General features: G+C 36.2%; 1 protein-coding gene and 1 long non-coding RNA gene across 2 annotated transcripts; one reads left to right on the forward strand and one right to left on the reverse strand.

Moving 5' to 3' along the window:
• Positions 1 to 16,136: 16,136 nt before the first annotated feature.
• On the forward strand, positions 16,137 to 18,288 carry LOC113350337 (glycosyl hydrolase 5 family protein-like). The gene is made up of 3 exons (XM_026594447.1): positions 16,137 to 16,601; positions 16,697 to 16,944; positions 17,055 to 18,288. Exons 1-3 carry the CDS (start codon positions 16,161 to 16,163, stop codon positions 18,112 to 18,114), a joined length of 1,749 nt encoding a protein of 582 aa, XP_026450232.1. The 5' UTR covers positions 16,137 to 16,160; the 3' UTR covers positions 18,115 to 18,288.
• Positions 18,289 to 18,366: 78 nt separating this feature from the next.
• On the reverse strand, positions 18,367 to 21,918 carry LOC113350338. Its single transcript, XR_003360756.1, has 4 exons — positions 21,780 to 21,918; positions 21,259 to 21,393; positions 20,614 to 21,095; positions 18,367 to 18,577 (listed from the first exon to the last, which is right to left on the reverse strand). It is a non-coding gene; the product is annotated as an uncharacterized LOC113350338 (long non-coding RNA).
• Between the last annotated feature and the right edge of the window lie 356 nt (positions 21,919 to 22,274).

Consider the following 22,274-nt stretch of genomic DNA (forward strand, 5'->3'; position numbering starts at 1 on the left):
ATGGAGACTGTGAAAATGGCCAAACTACCATTATCAGAAATAAGTAAAGTAAATATTACAAACTATGAAAATGACCATATTACCCTTAATGAAAATTAGTGCAATAAATATTATGGAGACTGTAAAAATGACCAGCCCATCCTTATCAGAAATAAGTAAAGTAAATATTACAAACTGTGAAAATGACCATATTACCCTTAATCGAAATTAGTGCAATACTATGAAAATGACCAGACTACCCTTATTAAAAATAAGTAAAGTTAATATTTCAGACTGAGAAAATGACCATATTACCCTTACTAGAAATTATTGCAAAAAAATTCATGGAAACTATAAAAATGACTGAACTGCCCTTATAAAAAATAAGTAAAGTAAATATTATAGTCTGTGAAAATGACAATTTTACCTTAGTGGAAATAAGTGCAGTAAAAGTAGCCTTTGTTATCCTATGTGTTGGGTTTAATTTGTAACGAATGAAATTTCTTACCAAACTGATTTATTTGGAGCAGGTAATGAGAAAGACGAGAGCTGATATAACTGATATTAACCGAAAATAATGTTTGTGAAGTTGTGTACTCCATTATGGCATGCAGCTGGACCAAATGGATCAGTTAACTATACTTTCCAAAGAAGTAAGAATTTTTCTCTACTTACATTTATGGTTATATATTTGCCTAGCTCCTGTGCACTTATGTATGCTATTTGTGTCCTGTCTATCAATGGCCAGGAGATGTATTTTCTTTTATTTTGCTTGGCAGGGAGGATTTACAACTCCCCTGTCTATCATTGACGTATTTTCCTTCCCTTGCTCGAGCTGGCATAGGGAGGATTTACAACTCCCCTGTTGTTTTCTTTCATCTGTTGTTAGGTTCATTAAACTAACATATTGGTATTATACTAAAACCTTTAGATTTTAACAAGTAGAAGGCATAATCTAACAAAGAAGGGTTTTAGAAAGTAAAGTCAACCGTTTGTTACCAAGTGTCTGTCGGATTAGTGCACTGCCCCTAAATACTGTTAGCCTTCTCTTGAACTCAGATTTATGTCGCTAGTATTTCAACATGATAACACAGCTATGTACTTTAACTAAGATTTTGTACCTGTTTAATTGTTATTGTTATTTGCAATTAGTGTGGTCTGTGTCAGTATGTATTTAACTTCTACGTGTTAGCTTTGAATTGTTTTGGGTTAAATTTCATAACGAATGGAACAATTCTGTTGTATTTGTGTTTGTAATGATTGTATGAATTTTCTTTGAGAATGCATGAACTGCAGATTGAAAAATAAGAAATTGCAGGCCTGGGTTCCAAGTTTAGTTTTAATTATATTACATGCCTCTAAATTAGAAATCCAGGTTTATGAAAATGATCTGAGCTACCCTTTTTTTCTAAATTGTAACAAAAAGAATTATCACGGTTATTACTGTGACACAAATTGTGAAGAAAAAATAACACGCGTTATCATCCTACTGTTGTTACAATTGAGAGTGATACTTTAATTGTTATAAAACCCGTGAAAAAAGGAAGAAAGTGTCCTATGAGTAACTGTTACAAACTAATGGCAACACTAATATGTGTTACTTTAACCGTGACAGAAAAGGATAGATCGCCGGAGCAATCGTTGCAAGGATTCAGTAACTGTTATAAGCGTTGCTGTAAATGTGACTTTTTAAGACACGTGTCATATTCAGAATTGTGGTTAATAGGGAGTAACAGTTAAAACCGCTAAGATAAATGTGACAAATATGACACGTGTCGCTATCATAAAATTAGGTCAATTGTGGCTATTAATTATTGTAACGCTTTTTATATGTGATTGTAACTGCCTTTTGTCACAGATAAAATTGTTATAAAAGACCATCACAATTATTAATAACGACCTATTTACTACAGTTATAACCGTTACAAATTTAATAAGTAACAGGTATAGCGTATGACAAAATCCTGGAAATGGTGTAGTGAGTGACTATTTCGTTAGTGTTTAGGATCTCAATCCAACTATATTGAGCGTAAAACACACTGAATCCTGAACCCTGAACACACTTTTTTGGTGCGTACACCTTACCCGAAGTTATTTAATGGAGATCTTTTTACTATCCCCAACTTGGCTAACGGCCAGTTAAGTGACTCTGGTTGCAGTTATCTTACATAGAAAAAGTCCAAAAGTCCATGAATCGGTTGAATTGAACCGATAGTGAGGAAGATTAATGATTCGTTAATTCTGAAAGCAGTGTAAGGATCCTAAACCTGGATCGACGACCCTTAATTAATTGTAACGATCATGAGTCGGGATCGATGAACTAAGTGTGTACAAGGTCAATTTTCTATCGACTAGAAACTCCAAGATACTTAGGAATGATGAACCCCTTTCGAGGAATGATGTGACGAACCTGAAAAACGATGAAATGATCTTGAACCGAGCTCGACGAACCTGAAAAATAATGTAGTAGATTAACGTGGCAACTAGTAAAGGGTAAATAAGTAAACTATTGACTAACTTAACCATGATTGATTAAAATTTGACAGTAGCCAAACTTTAAAGATTTTCACCAAAAAAAAAGACAGGATTGCTTTAGAGATTACTAGGTGAATTTGTGTTATTTTGAACAGATTATCTTATTTAATCTCAATGAAAAAAGATATATATTCCTTCCAAAAAAAAAATATATATATATATATTATTCTTGAATATTTATTTCATGGACCACTGGAGGAGCCAGTGTGGCTTAGTCTGTGGCAATATAACATACACACACGTGATAAATCATTGTCTAGCAGAATTCAAAGGCCTAACCAGGATTTAGGATGTTTTAACATTTTCAGTTAAAACAAGAAAAGAGGAAGACAGATGAGGAGAAAGAAAAAGAAAAGTGGTTGTTATTTAAGCAATCCGAGGGGGAGGTAGTTGTTGATCATGGAAGTATAGCAGTACCATATACTAATAGATACAACAAACAAATATCGTTTTCATCACTCTTCTCTGAAGAGAAAGAAACAAAGATGATAGTTGGTGATGATCATATTACTTTTGCTTTTTCATTTATATCATTACTTGCTACTAGTAACCAGATTTAGCACATGTAGCTCCCAATCTCATGGACCATGTTTTATTTTGTCCATTTTTTAAATTCAATAAGAACCAGTTAGAAGGTATGTAAATCTTCAAACGCATCTAATGTGAAATGGTAAAATACTTATGTATTGATGTTTTTATTAATTCAAATAGTAAAAGAACAATTATTGAAAAAGTTCAAAGCAATCTATTCCAGGATTCCTGGTATTACTCTTGTAGTTTTTGCACAAGAAATACTATTATTTTTTTATTTTAACCTAAAAATAATGAAAACATGATGGTATCTCTTTTATAGAAATAAGAATAATTTTGGCATTATTTTTCGCAAACATTATTCGCACCTATACCAACATATACCGTATTCCGGAACTCCTACACACTCTTTCTTCCTCTACACAAAACATTTACAGAAAGGGGAAAACCATCATTCTCTAGCTTAACTGCTCAGATCTTTTCAGATCTGGGCAGTACGTTTAGTTTTTCTCAATTATTAGTTTAGATTGATTGTGTAGAACAGAAATCAGAAAAGAAAGAAAAAAAATCTATAAACCTAAAATAGCCGCCATGGATTTAGCTTTCTTCACCGGCTAAATCCCCGATTCATCACCCCTTCAAACCCTCTTGAGTCTCCTGCTTGCTGATTTTTGTGATATCCCCTTCTTGCCTGATGTTTCTGTACTTGCTTAGATTTTGCTGATCGATGAGATTTGGATTTCGTGGAGATTTCTCTGCCCTGAGCTTCATCGATATCATATGAATCATGGGTTGTAACCAATTTTATCACTTCTTCTCTTCATTAAGAGGTAATATTTCAGGTCAATACCCCCTCAATCTCCTCTTCAGAAAATTTCAAAAAACTTTTTTGCCATCTATCTCATATATGGATGCTAGATCTGTTAATTAAGCTATAATCCTTCATGTTTCCCAGAGATTAATATTTTGATTTGCTGATTTATATAGACCCACTGAATTTAATTGTTACTGGACCTATATCTCAAAATAAACCAAAAGTTTTTCGTTTAACTAGTTAAACCTTGATTTTAAGAGTCTGTTTGCTGCTTTGATGTTGGTTATAATCAGTTTCGTTATAATCAGTTTCGACTTTTGTTTTTGTTGCCTATCCTTCTTAGATTCTTTGGGTTTATGAAGCCTAGTTGTTGTTTCCTGTTCGGTTTCCTGTAACTGTTTTGAATGTTGTAAGGCATATAGCTATAACCACCAGTTTAGCTTCAGTCTTAGAAGTTGGTTTAGTCATGTTGGTGGTATCCTCTCTTGTTGGTTTTCTTCTCTATGCCTTGTGTTGGTTTCTCCAATGTTTTTTTTGGAATTCTGTTCTGTTGCTAATGTTTAACTGATTCTTTTGGTTTTTAGTTTTTCTACCATGGATATGTTGCTATCCTGGTAGTTGTCTCTTCTGATTTGATTAGTCTTTTTGGGAGATAATTTTGAACTGGATTTTACCTTAGTCTTTGGGATAACATTTTTGAGCTTTAAATTAGCATCCATGATATTAAGCTCAGCATATTTCCACTTTTCCACCAATGCTCGGGTCTTTTTTCCTAAATATTTGGTATCCAACATCAGCTGGAAGTACATACTGCAACCTCACATTCGCCTTCATATTCCTATGGCAGCAAGTCCAATTGGTATGAATGGGTCGATGAATCCATCACCTTTACTTAGTTTCTGTTGGTCTCATTGTATTTTCCTTTCAGCAAAATATTAGTGTAGTCGAGTCGTATTTGTTTCTGCTCCTTTCAGTTCAGTATATTTAGTATCTATTTTACAGTAACAGTCTTTCGTTGTATGTAGTATCTATTCAGTTTAGTAACAATATGTATTAGTAGTACTAGCTTTCAAATCTAGATCCCAAAGGGAAGAAGTTTGGATACTATTTCAACTCAAATTCAAGACTAAATATCTGGTTGAAGATATGGATAACACAGGAGAACAAAGAGGTAGACAGTCCTCCTTCTCGGATAATTTGCATCGACATCGGTCACCAACATCCAAGCTCCGGACTCATATGGGTCCATCAAAAACACAACTTTTCTTGTGGAAAGCATTCGTCGAAGGCCTATGGACTTTTGACATCCTCATCATCTATCCCCGATGCATTCCTAAGCCGAAGAACAATTATCACATTTTGTTTCTCTGTCATGTTATCGTAATTTATGTATTTCAATCTTCGGGTATTGGATACCTTCTTATAATAGACCCTTAGTAGATCAATAAATATTATGCTTCAAAAAAAGAAAGAAATAAGAATAATATAATTTACTGACAATTTTGTTTTTTGCTTTCTTCTTCCCGTTAGTCGCTCTTGTATTGTTGGTATGCTGAGAAATTTGCTCAGATATATATGTAAGAATGTGGTTGTCCATTAAGCCATATGCATGGATGTGCATTTTTATTGTGTGTGTTATCTTCAACCCAAATTGTACCAAGGTGGCTGGCTGCCCATATATATCCCACACATACCAACCGCCACTTTGATCTTCTGTGAGCTTCACTTTATACTTTTGCCTTCGATCGAGATTCCTTGGATTGTCGGGGTTTTGATTGCCTTTAATTAGATTCCTCGAGACGTAGGAGCAAAATGAGAGATCATAGAGAGAGAGATATTCACCACATTACATATACGACTATCTTTCGTTGGTGGAGGGGTGTTGCTTTCAACCAGAGAGTTGTTGTACATCAATAGTGACTAGTGATTTGAAATCTTATAATGGTTTTTCACTGTTAATGCTTTACTGTGAGAAATTGACAAATGAGCAATCTCTTATTACTCCAATATAGTGTACCAAGAGTGCTACATGTACCTAATTAAATGGACTACCAATTCACCCAAAGGGGTGTTACGGGGCTGCATCCATAATTCGCCTCGTACTAAAATAAAAGTCAGTCAGTGAGGTCCTATCCCTTATGCTGATTATGGAGACGGTCTCTGAGTTAGCTACGCTGTTGACATATTTACCTGCAAGGAGAAAGAACACATCGTTAGCCCATGTAGTAGGGAATGGGCCTGACATAAAATTTGTTCTTGTTGTTCATCTCTTTGCTTTGCTTTGATTTTTCTTCCATATCAATGTTTCTAAACTTTGAGCAAGTGCATCGACAGACCGACAGTTAATTTTGTTACGACGACATGTGATGTCGTCACCCCCAAACTGTACACTAAAATTATAGCGTCCGCATCACCTTTTGACTTTTCTTTTGAAGGATGGTTGGAAGGAAGGTTGTTAAGATTGATTAATTGAGGCAGTACTTTCTGGGCTGTTTACTTTTGACATTGTAAGTGAAATCATGGAGAGTGATAATCATCATATAAGATTCTCCCGAATATTGCATTCAGTATTTTATTCCCATCGATACTAATCCAAAACTGCACATTTTATGTTTTTCTTGAGACTCCAATTTTGTGAAACGCCACTAGCACTGGGAGACCGTGCCAAGCCAGGTACGAAAAAGCAATAATGACCCGAGCTTCAAGGGGAATGAGGTCGATGTGAGGGATAGATAGGCAATCGTCAGGTGTAAGCATCACACAAGGTGATCTCATGATAAGATGTTAGGAAGGATACAACGAATCGTGCCCCAAAAGGTGATTACGTACATCAGAATCAAGACGTCTACTACCTAGCCTCATGAAAGACGCTTGTAAAGAGTAGTCAAATAACACTGACAGTCAATGTTGAAAGAGAACAAGGCATTTAATGAAAATCGCAGAGATGTGATACAGTTGTAAGCAGAGATATCGTGTCAGAAGCTCGGATGAAGGATGACGAACGATAGAAGTGCAGTACGATGCAAAGGGAGTACGACACACTCGGAAGGAGAATAACGAAGAATCAGTCCGAACGAAGGAGAGACATACAATGGCCTCACCAGCTTAGCAGCACCGTATCATGTCTTCACGAGTCCAGTTTGTCTATAAATACCAATCCATGTAGCATGAGATGGACATGTAATTTTAGATGGTATTTCTCCATAGAGTGGTAGAGAAAGATTCAGAGAAAGAAAGAGTTTGAAGTTCAAGTGATATTTGTAATATTCATCTAAGGGTAAGACCTTCAATAATAAAGATGGATAGTTTTCTCCACCGTGGATGTAGGTCAACAAGGCCGAACCACGTTAAATACTTGTGTCCATCTTTACTTTCATGTTCTTCATATCTTGTTTTACTTCGAATCTTGAATGTTTATGGTGTTATAGTCATTAGATCTATTTGGGTGTAGCCATCAGAAAAGATGCAACTACATTTTGGCGCTAGAAACAGGTAGTTGTGAAGATTTTTCTACCTTCCTTGAAAAGTTATCAAAAAAAAAAACTCAATATGAAGGTTCTTTCCATCTTTACTTCGTAGATCTTTCAAAAACTCGGTGAGTTGATCTCGGACACAACAAAGATCTGCATGATTTTATGGCTGCAAAGTCCTGTAGATCCTTAAGAGGTGCTAGATCTAACTAACATCGCCAGTTATAGACTTCTTGCAAAAGGTCACAAAGCCTCTTCCATGAACGAGTTGGGAAGAGATTTGAGCAAATAAACTTCGTAGAAAGAAAATACACTACGACAGTTGAGAAATCTCGAGGGATAAAGGCATTTTTGAGGTATTTCTCGCCTCGTGAAACTAAGTATGACCTAAAAACTTCTTATTGGAAACTCAGATCCAAGCAATGAAGAAAGGTTAAAGAGTACATAATCATATATCAAACGCAAGTTTGTCAAAAGTTAAAAATCCAACGCATTGAGAAGCACTTCCAAAGATGGAAAAACGTACTCAATCGTCATATAAAGGTATGACGTGCAGGAGGAGGTAGTTTATTCGAAGATAGAGGAAAAGAAAAACACATTTTTCTGACACCAAGACTTTATCAAGTTGGGGAATGTTTTAACGTCATCCTCGCGTATTTATAAAACTTACTGTCAAGTCTTTCTGAACTAAAAATTGCATAAGAACTATCTGAACTCTGGATTAGAAATCGCACATGATTGGCAAACTTAGGGTCCCATTTTCTGAAAGAAAATAAAAATTAAGTATTATTGTATATCTCGAATGTAAGACGATGGTGACCAGACGATCTTATCGTACAAACCTAGGAAAAACTAGTGGAACGATACTTGATGGACTTGACGCTATGGATCTAGGAGAAGCTCTACTCAATGATGTTGTCCTAGGAGAAGGACAGTCGGAGAACTAATATTGAGAAGGGCTAACAGACAACTCTGACTCCGACGAGGTGGAAAATACCTACGAGGGACAAGATGATATTCATCTGACTCAGCCAGGAGGGCTACTGTAGGATCAGAATCTCGCACAGAAGAATATGCTTGCGAAATTATTAACAACACATCGCGAAGACATCGCAGGATGATTTCAGAAACGACATAACAAATGACATCAACTTAAACATGAGAAAAGTATGATGATCTTGCAAATATTAGGAATGTTGCGAAAGTTACATTTGTAAGCTTGCGAAAATACCGCAAGCCAGATCCTAAAATAGGGGAAATGTGAGTTGTACTCCACTACATATGAGCTGTCATCCACTATGTAAACACGTATATAAAGGGAAAGTCAGAGAGAGAGAAGAAAAAGTTTTAGAATTTGTATTATTATTATCTTCTTATTCTTCCCCAAAAAACCAGAGAGAGAGAGAGAGCTCCAAATACTCATTAATGGAGTCTCAATGTAATTCATATGTAATTTAATGATCATAGTGAAACCTAACCCCGTGGATGTAGATAAAATTGATCGAACCACGTAAATCTTGTGTCTTATTTTCTATTTTCATTATATTTATCTTTATTTTCATATCAAATAAGTTTAGATCTAGAAATCATAGTCATGATAATACAAGGGGTATGTTGTAGGATTTCCTGCAACTACATAATGGCGCTAGAAACAAGGACGAGTAAAGGATTTATCCTTCATGTAACTTGTTGATTCAAGAAATTTTCATGAAGAATACCTACTGTTCATATTTTTCTAGATCTACAAAATTTAGGTCCAAAATGGAAATTTTATGGAAGAAATCACACTTTCAAGGAGTAAACATCATCAACAATTCAAAGACATGAAAAGAATGAGAGAAAAAAATTAGTTGTTGTGGTGAAATTTAAGGAGAAAATGGAAGTTTCGGTGGAAGATTTTCATGTTCAGGAGAAGAAGGAAAATGTGAAAGAAATTAAGGAAGGACGAAGAAAAGATAAGAGGCAGATGCTGCAATTTCTATCATAAACATAAATTCGCACAGATGGTTTGAGATGGAGCGAGTAAGCGATAGGTCACGGGTTCGAATTTCGCAGAGACACATATTTTGCATTTTCTTCTCATTTGCATGGGAGAATAAAAGAATAAGAGAAAAACATTGTGCATTTATTTCGCAAAGAGATTCTTAAACAGTTGGTCAAGGGAACAATATGTACGTTCGTGATCGCAAGTTCGAACTTTCCTGCGAGCATAGTTTTCTTCTTTTTACAGATAGTGAAAAAATGAATAATTTCGCAATATTATTTCATTACTTCGCAAACAAGAGATAGCACAGTTGGTCGAGCTTCGCTAGAGTCAGTTGTAAAACTCGAGTTCGAATCCCTCATAAAGCTTAATTTTTCGCACATTTTTGAAATCCTAAAAGCGAAGAAATGGAATAAAGTACAGCATTGTGTGTTTCTTTTGCAAGCAACAAGTAGCGCAGAGAAGGAGTATGCAAACTAGAGGACATGGTTTCGATTCTCCCTGCAACCAAATAATTTTTGCTTCGCAAATATTCACTTTGCAGAGTTGATATTTGATTACTTCACACAGTCTTTGATTATTTCGCAAGAGAGGGTTAGCACAGTTGGTCAGGAGGCATGAATGCAAGCAGCAGGTCGCGAGATTAATTCTTGCTTTTCGCATGTTTATTTTTATTATGCGAAATTTATACAGAATTGCTTCTTACACAGTTGGAATTTGATTACTTCGCAAGAACTTTGATTATTTTGCAAAAGAGGCTTAGCACAGTTGGTATGGTGCGAGAAAATCCAAGAAGCATATCAAGGGTTGAAGTCTCACTTCTCACACTTCTTTTTGCTGCGTGAAATTCATACATTTCAAGGCATTTACTCACTTCTTTGACAACAACAGCGACTCACATGAAAGATAAGTACCACCTCCTTGAACATTTTACTTTATACTAGGAACGAATAAAAAGATTTTTGATTTGATTTACAAAAAGCGATTCAATCGCACGATTACAAAGATTTCAAGATTATAGAGATTACTAAGATTTCAAGATTACAAAGACTTCAAAATTACAAAGATTGCGAGATTTCAAAATTACAGAATACTGAGAAAATTCAATTTATATATTTCTCTAGAATATTTATTTTGCAGAGAATAAAAAGATTTTTGATTTGATTTACAAAACGCGATAGAATCACAGAATTACAAAGATTTCACAACTACAAAGATTTCAGACTTACCATGTATTAGAATTTCTCTTGAATATTTATTTTGATTCAAATGATATGATATTATGAGAATGAAAGAATGAATGAAAGAGATGACAAAAATGAAAGAATGAATGAAAGAGATGACAGAAATGAAAAGATGAATGAGAGAATAAAGAAACGCGAACATTTTGTAGAAACAAAGAGACACGAAAATTTCGCAGAAACACGAATAAAATTTCGCAGATAGGGGAGAACCTTTATGCCGTACACCCTAGTTCGCGGATAAAATTTCGCAAGAGGAAAATGTAAGACCTAAAGTACGTCATATAAGGGGGTACCTGTTGCATGGCTCAGGGAAAGGTTACACCGCCCCCGGAACCTGAGTCATGGAGATTTGGGGTCAATAAAGCCCATCCGGGAGAGGCACCTTGGATTCTCAGCTTAAGCATATGACTTAGGTTGGGCGACTAAGTTAATAAGGACTCTCCCAAGGAGTGCAGAATCTGATCAAGGCGTCGAGGTACATGGTTGAGTCAAGAGTTCCAGGGGCGTTTGAAGCGTCCTTGCCATTCTTGACAAGTCTTGGCTTATACTGCACTCGGCCCGAAGAAAACCCCACTTAGGGTGCAGTCTCGTAACCATTAGCCCTATAGGTAAAAGGGATAAGAGGTTGCGAAAACAACTGGTTGTTGTTAAGACCGGATGGGAGGATCTAACCTTGTATGGTAGAAGTACGCCTCCTTGAAGGGGCAACCAGGGGGGAGATAAGGGCGGCACCCTCCATTAGGGAGCTGATAAGTGTCTTAAGACGCAAATGTCATGAGGATTTTCACTCGCAATGGTATTAAGGCTTGTCATATTTGAGCAACAATCCTGAAGAGGCAATAATACTAGAGAAAAAGATAAGACGAGATCAATGGGTCATTACATGAAAGTGTGAAGACGTCCTGCGATTTCGTCGCAAGACGACAATGTCATGGGGATTTATTTCACAAGAATATTTAGGCCTGTCATATTGTCGCAACAATCCTGAAGAGGCAATAATACAAAAGAAAAAGTTAAGGCAAGATCAATGGGTTTTTGCATGAAAGTGCAAAGACGTCCTGCGATTTTGTCGAAATGACAAGAGGTGGCAAAATAAGACCTTTAACTAGGAAGGCAAAATAAGACCACATAAGAAAATGAGTAAGCAAGTAAGCTTGCGAGAATGATTATATGTAAGCAAACAAGCTTGCGAATATGTACATGGAAATGAAACTGAGGCAATGAAAATGCCGCAGACTTGATATTATGATCATACTGTTATGAGATACTAATAGTGCAGGAAAAAGGAAAGATGAAACACAAGTAAGAACTTGTGAGGAACAATAACTACACGAATAGGAATGCATACACTAAAGAAAAAGCCAGAGAAATGGAGAATGGAGGCAATTTAAAGCTATATCAATTTTAGCGTGCAAAATGAGCTAAGTAACGCAAACATTAGCTATACATTGCAATAGATAAACATTCTCATCATACAAGCATCATAAAAGCATCATAAAAGCATTGCACAAACATTTCATGGCATAAACATCGCATACACATTTCATAACATAATCATCACATAATCATTAGATTCGAAAAATTGTTCAGAATTTCGCAGAATTGTTCATAATTTCGCAGAATTATTCAGAATTTCGCAGAATTGTTCGGAATTTCGCAGAATTATTCAGAATTTTGAATAATGATTCAAAATTTCGCAAATGAATCAAAATTTCGTCAAATGTGTCAGAATTTTGCAGAATATGATTATTTCGCAGAATATGATTATTCCGAACGATATGATTATTTCGCTCAATTATTTCGCACAATTATAAGCAACTTGAAGAGATTATACTATCGCATGAGAACAAAACATGAGACAGAGGCAAGATGAGAATGACGAAACAATTCGCACATTCGACATTTTCTCAAAGATTCTACCCCCATAGATAAAGAACAGAGGCAATTATGGATTACCAAGAAAACATTTTATGTTCTTTATCTTCTCGGCAAGAATCACCAAAAATGGAGTAATAATTTCGCATGAATAGAGGCAATACTTATTATTCTCATTTAAGGACGGATACTTCTTATATTTCAAGGATTGAGTACTTCTTATACTTCTTCAAGGATACTTCATACTTCGCATACTCCAAGAGATGATACTTCTTATTTACTTCGCAACGCTCCGGAACTTCACAAAAGAATAGAGGCAAGTACGTACTTTTAAAGTCTAATATTCTTTCGCTCGTTCCTTCATCAACAAAGATCAAAGACTACTCCAACAACACGTATCTCTCTCCAACAACTACAACAACGGATCTTTCCCTGAAGATCGCTCTTCAAGCAATATTCAAGAAAAAAGAGGCAAGATGTAGGATCAGAATCTCGCACAGAAGAATATGCTTGCGAAATTATTAACAACACATCGCGAAGACATCGCAGGATGATTTCAGAAACGACATAACAGATGACATCAACTTAAACATGAGAAAAGTATGATGATCTTGCGAAAATTAGGAATGTTGTGAATGTTACTTTTTTAAGCTTGCGAAAATACCGCAAGCCAGATCCGAAAATAGGGGAAATAACTGATATTAACCACTATGAGCTGTCATCCACTATATAAACACCTATATAAAGCGAAAGTCAGAGAGAGAAGAAAAGGTTTTAGAATTTGTATTATTATTATCTTCTTATTCTTCCCCAAAAAACCAGAGAGAGAGAGATCTCCAAATACTCATTAATGGAGTCTCAATGTAATTCACATGTAATTCAATGATCATAGTGAAACCTAACCCCGTGGATGTAGATAAAATTGATCGAACCACGTAAATCTTGTGTCTTATTTTCTATTTTCATTATCTTTATCTTTATTTTCATATCAAATAAGTTTAGATGTAGAAATCATAGTCATGATAATACAAGGGGTATGTTGTAGGATTTCCTGCAACTACAGCTACTGAACCCAGTGGTAAACATCACGACAAGAAAGTAGGAATCATCCAGTCATGATAACAATATCGTTGTTCTTGCAGCCATCAAGAAAGCAAAAAAGGTGCAAGAAGAACGAATGAGAAAACTAGAACGTCGTAACAAGAAATTGGAATGGAAAAACAGAAAGTTGAGACATCAGGAAATGGACAAGAAGCCACCTACCATCCTGAAGGAGATCCCCGAGGAAATCCTCTTGAGAAATTACAAGACGATGCTCATATTGACATACCAGACAGTCATTCATAAGGATTGTCTGATGCCAATGCTAAGCACAGACGTCCAGAGAAGCCGAAGGAGAGCGAGAGTAAAACCGCTAACCTGCCTGTCGGTCCAATAGGTGGAAATCCAAAACAAAGTGAAATGTTGAAAAAGAAGTCCTCCCATACTAAACATACATCTTATGAAGAACAATCCGATGAGGATTCGGGGCGATCAAGTTATCGCCACCCGGAAACTTCTTCCCCATCCGATAGGGATGGCCGAAGGAAAAAAGAAGGTCCAGACGAGACACATCGATGAAAAACTGCAGGCGAGGTTATGCCAACTCGAGGAAATGTACAAGGAGGCTACTGGGAAGCACGGAGGCCAAAAATTGGCAGAAGTAATGAAGCAGGAGAATCTCCCTTAGTGGCAAGTTTGTTAGCCAAACCATTTCTAAGAAATGTTCTCTCCCGAACTTTACAACCACCTTTAATAGAACTGGAGACGCAATCGAACATCTACGATCCTATCGGATGACCTTAACACAATGGAACCAATGACGTTTTGATGTACAAATTTTTCCCAGCCAGTCTAAAAGAAGAAGCCTTGATGTGGTTCAATAACCTTTAGAAGGAATCGTAAAATCATTCGCCCATCTGTCCGAGTTATTCTTGGAAGCCTATATGCATAAAAGCATAGTCAAGCCAGGAATTGACATGTTGTTTCAATTAACTAGGGGGCATATTGAGTCCCTGTGATCTTTGGTAACACGGTAGAGGAAACTCTCTGCAGAGATCGAAAGGGTCCCTGAAGCCTACGCGATATTATGTTTCAAAAACAGTCTACGAAAGACAGACCCTATATTTGTGAGAATGTACGAAACCATGCCACCCTGCTTGGGAAAATTAAGGGAAACCCAAGTGGATTATATGGCCCTCAAAGAACTTCAAAATGGGACATACGATAAGCTAGTCCGAGATAATAATAGAGGAGCGAATGTGGTAGAACCACAGCCCTCGCAGGTACGAACACGATGACTCGAACAAACTTACAGGAAACCAGCACGATTTGAAAAAAAGAGGAGTGGTGGATGGAAAGGGAGAGACTGTTCCCAACAAAAGAAGGGAAAGTTTGTAGATCTGGTCTACTCGAAGCTTAACACCCCCAGGTATTAAAAGGGGGCTAATTAGTGAATCCTTGATGATGGGAAACCAGTGAATCCATTTTAGAGTACAACAGGTATTAACAAGAAAACAATCATCAGGTATTTATGATTTAATCAGTGACTTATTTGGTTGTTTTCCTTCGAGCAATGAAATAATTGAAAATGAGAATTTGTTTTTGAAAATATTGAGGATCCAAAATTCAAACAAAAAGATAGATTCTACAAGGCTGAGTAATAAAAATATGGATGACTATGAGCTAATTTAGTTTAACTATATAAAGTTGTGGTTGAGAGTCAGATAAAGCTCATTTTCTAAAGATTCTAGCCCCACACGAGAGTATTTCGAACAATGAGAGCAATAGGTTTGAGGGGGGTTTTTCTTTTGTGCTTTCTGAACGCCCATTTTTTTTATTTGTTATTATAAATCTCATAAATTTCATTCATGATAAAACAAAGATTAGTTAGACTTCAAGAAAATCGAGATCAAAATACAACTGAAATGTACTAACAAAGAATAATCCGTGAAAAGAAGTAACAAACTGCCAACAAGAATACCAAGCAATTCGAAGATTGAAAGAATGATTTTTGGATTGTAACCCAACAATTTTCATAAGGTTTTTTTCTTCTTGATAAGGTTTTTTTTCAATCACTGTCCATGTGAATTCTCTCTCCGAATAAAAAAATATCTCAAATTCAATTTGTTTGTAACGGAGGAGTGCCACAACCGGGAGAGTCTACAGCCACTGACAAAACAACCGAGAAGAAAATCCCGAGAGGGGATCGTGTGTCTCCCGAAACGCCCCTATATATTAGAATTATAAATGGGTTAAGATGGATCTTTCCTAAAAGCTTGCTAGTCTTTTTGCAAGAATGTCCCTATGTAATTTATAGGCCACAATTTTTGTTTCATTCAGACTCTGTCATTGAAAAGAAATCCGGTTAATTTATACGTCACTTGTAAGTCTTTCTATTCTATTGTTAGCTCCAACAATAATTTTTCCGTGCATTATGTATGACAAAGACCTCCACTACAATGAATGTAACAAACTAAGCAAAACTAAATCAAATAACAACAACACACGTTTTGATCAGCAAAAGACAAAGGAAAACCAAAAAGAGAAAGAAGACGTACGCTTTGATTTACACACAAGATGATTGCAAGTCTTGCAAGAAATCCAAAACATTATCATCAAAACAAGCTTAATTATATATACACAATACGAATGTTTCTTCTTATCGCATTCTAACCAAATTCATCACAATGAATAACAAGCATAACCGGAGTCTTTTGTTCTTCTTAATTTCATTTTATTTTCTAGGTATTTCAGTTTATATAATATGTTACAATGGTCAACCTGCGATGGCAGCTTTGCCCACATCTCTAAATACAAATTCAAGATGGATTGTCGATGAAAGTGGACGGAGAGTAAAGTTAGCATGCACGAATTGGGTATCTCATCTTGAGCCTATGTTAGCTGAAGGTCTAAGTAAGCAACCTTTGGATTCGATTTCAAAGAAGATTAGAACCATGGGATTTAACTGTGTTCGGTTAACATGGCCTTTGTTCTTAGCTACTAATGATTCTTTGGCATCAGTCACTGTTCGAAAATCTTTTCAAAGCTTGGGACTTCTTGAATCCGTCTCTGGAATACAAGCTAATAACCCATCTCTCCTCGACCTTCCAGTAATTGAAGCTCTTCAGGTAATCTAATAACTACCCTTCTTCATGACCATTTGCGAATTTACAATGAGTTAAAAAGATTAAAGGAATAAACTATCTCTTGTTGATGTCTATAGGCTGTTGTATCCAACTTGGGGCAAAACGATGTGATGGTGATACTAGACAACCATATTAGTAAGCCAGGTTGGTGCTGCAGTAACTTCGACGACAATGGATTTTTCGGAGATAAATACTTTGATCCGCAATTATGGATCAAGGGGCTTACTAAGATGGCCTCCATTTTCAATGGATCAACCAGTGTTGTTGGCATGAGCCTTAGGAACGAGCTTAGAGGGCGTAAGCAAAATGTCAAGAACTGGTACAAGTATGTATATATTTTCATGCACTTATTTTCGCATATACGATGACTTAAAACTCAATTGAACACGTTACATATTGCGCTTTCACTGAAGTAAACCTTCGTATCATCATCAGGTATATGCAACAAGGAGCTGAGGCAGTTCATGCAGCAAACCCAAACATTCTTGTAATACTATCCGGGTTAAATTTCGATGCAGATTTAAGTTTCCTTGCTAAACAACCGGTGAACCTAACATTCACAGGAAAACTAGTACACGAGGTACATTTATATGCGTTCACAAACTCCCATGACTGGGAAAATGGTAATGTCAATCAAGTATGTGGAAATGTAATGAATAGTTTTATGAGAAGAGCAGGATTTTTGCTTGACCAGGGTATGGCGCCGCTGTTTTTAAGTGAATTTGGTATAGATCAAAGAGGTACTAATGTGAATGACAATAGGTATTTCAATTGCATGATGGGTGTTGCTGCTGAACTTGATTTGGATTGGGCTCTGTGGTCATTAGTTGGGAGTTATTACTTAAGACAAGGTGTGCTAGGAATGGAGGAATTCTATGGAGTTTTAGATTATAATTGGTGTGGGACGAGGAATTCTAGTTTCATGGAAATAATTTCTTCAATTCAAGCTCCTTTGCAAGGTCCTGGTGTTTCTGAAAGAACTCAATACAAAATCATTTACCATCCGTCCACGGGACTTTGCGTCCACAGAAAATCGTTGTTCGCACCATTGGAGTTGGGATCTTGTTCGAGTTCCGAAGGATGGGATTACACACCACAAAAACATATATCACTAAAGGGAACTTATTTCTGTCTACTAGCTGATGGAGTTGGGAAGCCCGTTAAGCTTGGAATTTTATGTACAGATACTAGTTCGGAATGGGAAACGATATCTGAATCCAAAATGCATCTTCAATCTAAGCTCACCGACAGAAACCACACCGCTGTTTGTTTGGATGTTGATTCTAACAATACTGTTGTTACTAATTCATGCAAATGTTTGAGTAGAGATAAAATGTGTGATCCTTCAAGTCAGTGGTTCAAACTTGTTAATAGTACGAGAAGTACATCAAGTTCAGCCGTAGAGTTGCTGTCTTTGCCGATTAACGAGCAAATCCAAGAGATTGAATTGGAAGATTTGAAAGGGAATGATGATCAAGAAAGCAGTACTCAGTAATATATAAAAAAATAAAACTAACACTTAATGATAACTTGGAACTCATACTTCTTAAATCTTGTACGCAATTTACATAAATTTGCAAAACGTATAAATTGGTCACTATTGATTAATATTCTTTATTTTGTATTAATATTAATACTAAAAATTTAAAAATACATCAAGATTCAGTTATTTTGCTTTGCTTCTTTGTTGCTAGCTCCCTTGCAGTTGTTATTCTTTTGCTCTTCTGTGTCCTGTTTCTTAAGTTCAAAGCTGCGATGATCCAGAGATTTTTATAGTTCTTGGAGCAAATTTCAGCCATAACTTTGGCATATTCTAAACGATACGCTGACAATTCGTTCTCTTTTTGCTTCAAGCAACATAGGGATTCTAGATCAGTCACCTTCAAGCAACATAAGAGTTCAATGCACCATAGATATCAATTAATTGAGCCTCGGTATGGCATCTACCATTTACATCCCTGCCACACCTTAGAAATTAATTATAATCAGATTGCGTGCGCCCAAAATCTAGTTAAAAAGGAAGGAAAAACAGTTGGGAGTTTGCCTAAACTGGAAGTGTAAAAATACATCCCATAGTAAAGGTGATCAACTTATAACAACTACTTTTTATTTTCTTTACACACTTCCTCTCAAAACACAACTACATCTCATCCAACATAATGAATATTATTTCTTTCAACCATTTTAAGATTCTCTACTATAAATAAGCTCCAACATGAACAAGTTAAATCCACCACAAAAACAAGTACTTCTTCATTAGTCTAATCATAATATCTTATTATCACCAAAGAATAAACCATGGGTTCTTCTAAAATCTTCTTTGCGTTGTCTTTGCTCATTGTGCTTCCATTGACAAATACCGAGTTCAGCTCGGCAGCACGTCAACTCTTGCAAACATCAATAACTATACCCGCAATTCCACCAATTCCTGCAATTCCATCAATCCCAAGCTATCCCAAAATTCCACCAATACCAAGTGCTACTACTAAACTGCCTCCATTACCACCAATGCCTAGTATTCCAAAATTCACATTACCTAACGGAATTACATTTCAGAACATTCCAACTAGTATTCCGCCATCAAATGCTTCGATGTTCCCTAATGGAATTCCTTTCCTTGCCCCTCCTTCGACAACAACTGCAACGACTACCTCTACTGCTAGCCCTTGAATTCATAGCATGGCCTGATCCATTATTTATGGACTATATATATATATATATATATACCATTCCCATTAGAGGGAGATAGTATCATGTACACGTTTGAATACTCTTAAACTACATACATTTCTTGTAATAACTACAAGGTACCAGGAGTAGATGTCCTTGATCATCTCATCCTGCTAAAGGATTTGTTTATCTGGTTTTTATTCTTACATCTATCATGTATGTATTGTGTTACTTATGATTAATGTACTAATGTTCTGATATAGTGTGATTAGCGGTTTCTAAACAGACAAATATTGTATTGGTTGATAATACAGAAAAACATAAGACAAAACCTTAAACAGAGAGCAGACATCATTCTAAAGCCATTTGGACTCCTGTTCTTGAAAGGTTTGATGCAAGGCTTTCTATTTGGAGTCAAATCTCTCTTTCAAGAGGTGCTAAGCTAGCTCTTTTAAAATGCATTCTTAGCTACCAATTATTCTCGATGAGTTCCTGGTAAGATTTCCACCCCTCACGGTGTTGCTTGTTGTAAGCCAGTAGCGGAAACCAAAGCTTTGATTTGTGAAAACTCTACCATTATTATTCGCTCAGGTGCTCATGTCTCCTTTTGGCATGATAATTGGTGTACTGTAGCTTCCTTGCCAACAAATTTTCCTTCACTTTACAGTTAGCAATCATGTTTCTGATAATGGGAATAGTTGGAGTTTTGATTTCAAGAGAATTTTAAATTCTCAAGAGGCTAACCAATATGCTTAACTTCTCCGGATAATTGGCTCCACTCCACCAACTCTTGATACCTTACCAGATACACGAAGACGGAAACTGCACAGTTCTGGGATTTTCTCGGTCAAATCCCTCTATGCTAAAATGGTCTCAGAAGATGGTGTCGACAACTTCCCTAGCCATTTCATTTGGAAATCTACTATCCCTCCAAAAATTAATTTCCTCATGTGGTGTGATGTACAAGGAAGGCTTAATTCTTCAGATATGCTTAATCATAAAGGACTCAGACTATATGACTGTTGCGTGGCGGAACCAGGTAAACACTGGGGGTGGCTTGAATTTTTTTTTTATGCACTTGTAAAAAAAAAAAAAAAATTGGCTGTGGAAAACAAAATAAGAGATTACCTATTAAAAGAACATCGGAAGTCCTAATGGCAATAATACACACACGAGTTCCTCGCTAAACCTTACACTGTCTTCATTTTTTTCTCTATTCAAAATGCAAAGATCACTTTTAAGTGTCTATCCTAGAGGGTGGTGGAAGTATTATTGGCATTGAATTAAGCTTGAAATGAAGTAACAGATGGAAATGGAACTTTACCTTGAAATGAGGTGGCCATTTAAATCATCTTCTTAAGCTCTTCGGGTGACTGTCGGGATCAACTTGGTGAAATATTCTGAAATGACCTATTAAATAACAAGAAGTAATAAACAAATAGATATCGGCCGATGTGTCTGCAGCATCATAAACTAATAGAAAACATTAGCTGAGTATCACCGCTGCAGATGATCAATAATTGACCTGATGATCCCAGGGTTGTCAGCAAAACCCCGTAAAGGAACCCATCTTAGGCCAAGTTTAGGCATTTAACAAAGAACAATGCCCTGTACCTCCTGCGGATGCATGCGGCCTTCCCCCTTATTTTAACAATCTGCCATGGGCATCCCTTTATTACGTAAAAACTGTAGAACTCTCGTAGTAACATGGAAAGAGAATAGACCACATCCTCTTTTTAGTCAAAATAGAACTTTTTTTTTCATCGATAGTCAAAATAGAACTTTACCATGTGCAATAAAGGTAATCTGCAAAACCATATTAAGATGACGAACTTTAGAATCCACTAGGCGACTCATGTTCTTGCCAAAACATGGTGATGGTACTTTTGGAACTTAGATCATCAGATGGATGCAATATGTAGACATAAGCTAAACATTTCAACATTTTTATGGTCACGTGAATCCATACCTTAAGCTTGTCTCCTTCCACAAAGATCCTTCCAATTCACTACATTATGTGCCGAGACTTGGAAAAACGCAGAAGCAACATTCAATATCCACTATCCACTTTTTCAGATTTTGATCAGCTCTCGGACGTTTCCAACTGTATCATACACCACAGAAGTTTTAGATAGTGTTGAAAAGGAGACATACCTGCAATTATAGTTTAAGCTCATAATGTAAGTTTTAATCGTCTATCCAAGAGGGCATTGGAAGTCCTGTTGGCATTGGCTTTAAGCATAAAGAGCCACTTTAATTGTAAATCAGATGAGCAACTCACTTAAATAATTGTACATATCAGATGAGTAATTTTATCGAACACTATGAATGCATTCAATAGAAAACATCACTCAAAAACCATTACCGCATCTACTGAGTTACATTGGAATTAATTGAAGAAAATAACAACTTCTCTTACACATAGTCGCATACTTCTTTTAAGAACTTCTCAACAAAATTCCTTACGCTAGCTTGACAGTAAATTCTTACCCTGGCTTGACTCTATGTGTAGCTGGAGTTGACTAAATAAAGCTAACATTTTCTACCTTCAATTTTTTTTTTGTTTGATTTACCCCTGGCTTCAGCCAGGGGTAGCCTGTGCATACATCCGCCCCCGGTGTTGTGTGGAAACGCTGCGGAAACTCAAGATCACTTTTGTTTTTTATGCACCGAAAGGTTGCTTGCAGAGTTTGATCTTTGCTTAGGCCTAAGAACAGGTGGGCTTCGGTCTTCCCAAATACTATGAAGGAATTAGTTAGAACGATTTTTTTGGGACCATGGTTTTTTTTTGGGGACCATGGTTTTTTTTTTGGGTAAAGACATTAGAAGTAAATTTAGGTCACCCCTTATCTAGATATTTATATTAATATCTAAATTATCCTCCTGATTAATTTTGGGTGATGAATAGTTAGTGTTAATAATAGTTAGTGTAATGATTAGTGAAATGATTAAGTTAAAGATAATTAGTGAGATTAAAAAATCAGA

The sequence above is a fragment of the Papaver somniferum genome, chromosome 2 (genome assembly GCF_003573695.1).
Source record: "Papaver somniferum cultivar HN1 chromosome 2, ASM357369v1, whole genome shotgun sequence".
NCBI classification, from domain to species: domain Eukaryota; kingdom Viridiplantae; phylum Streptophyta; class Magnoliopsida; order Ranunculales; family Papaveraceae; genus Papaver; species Papaver somniferum.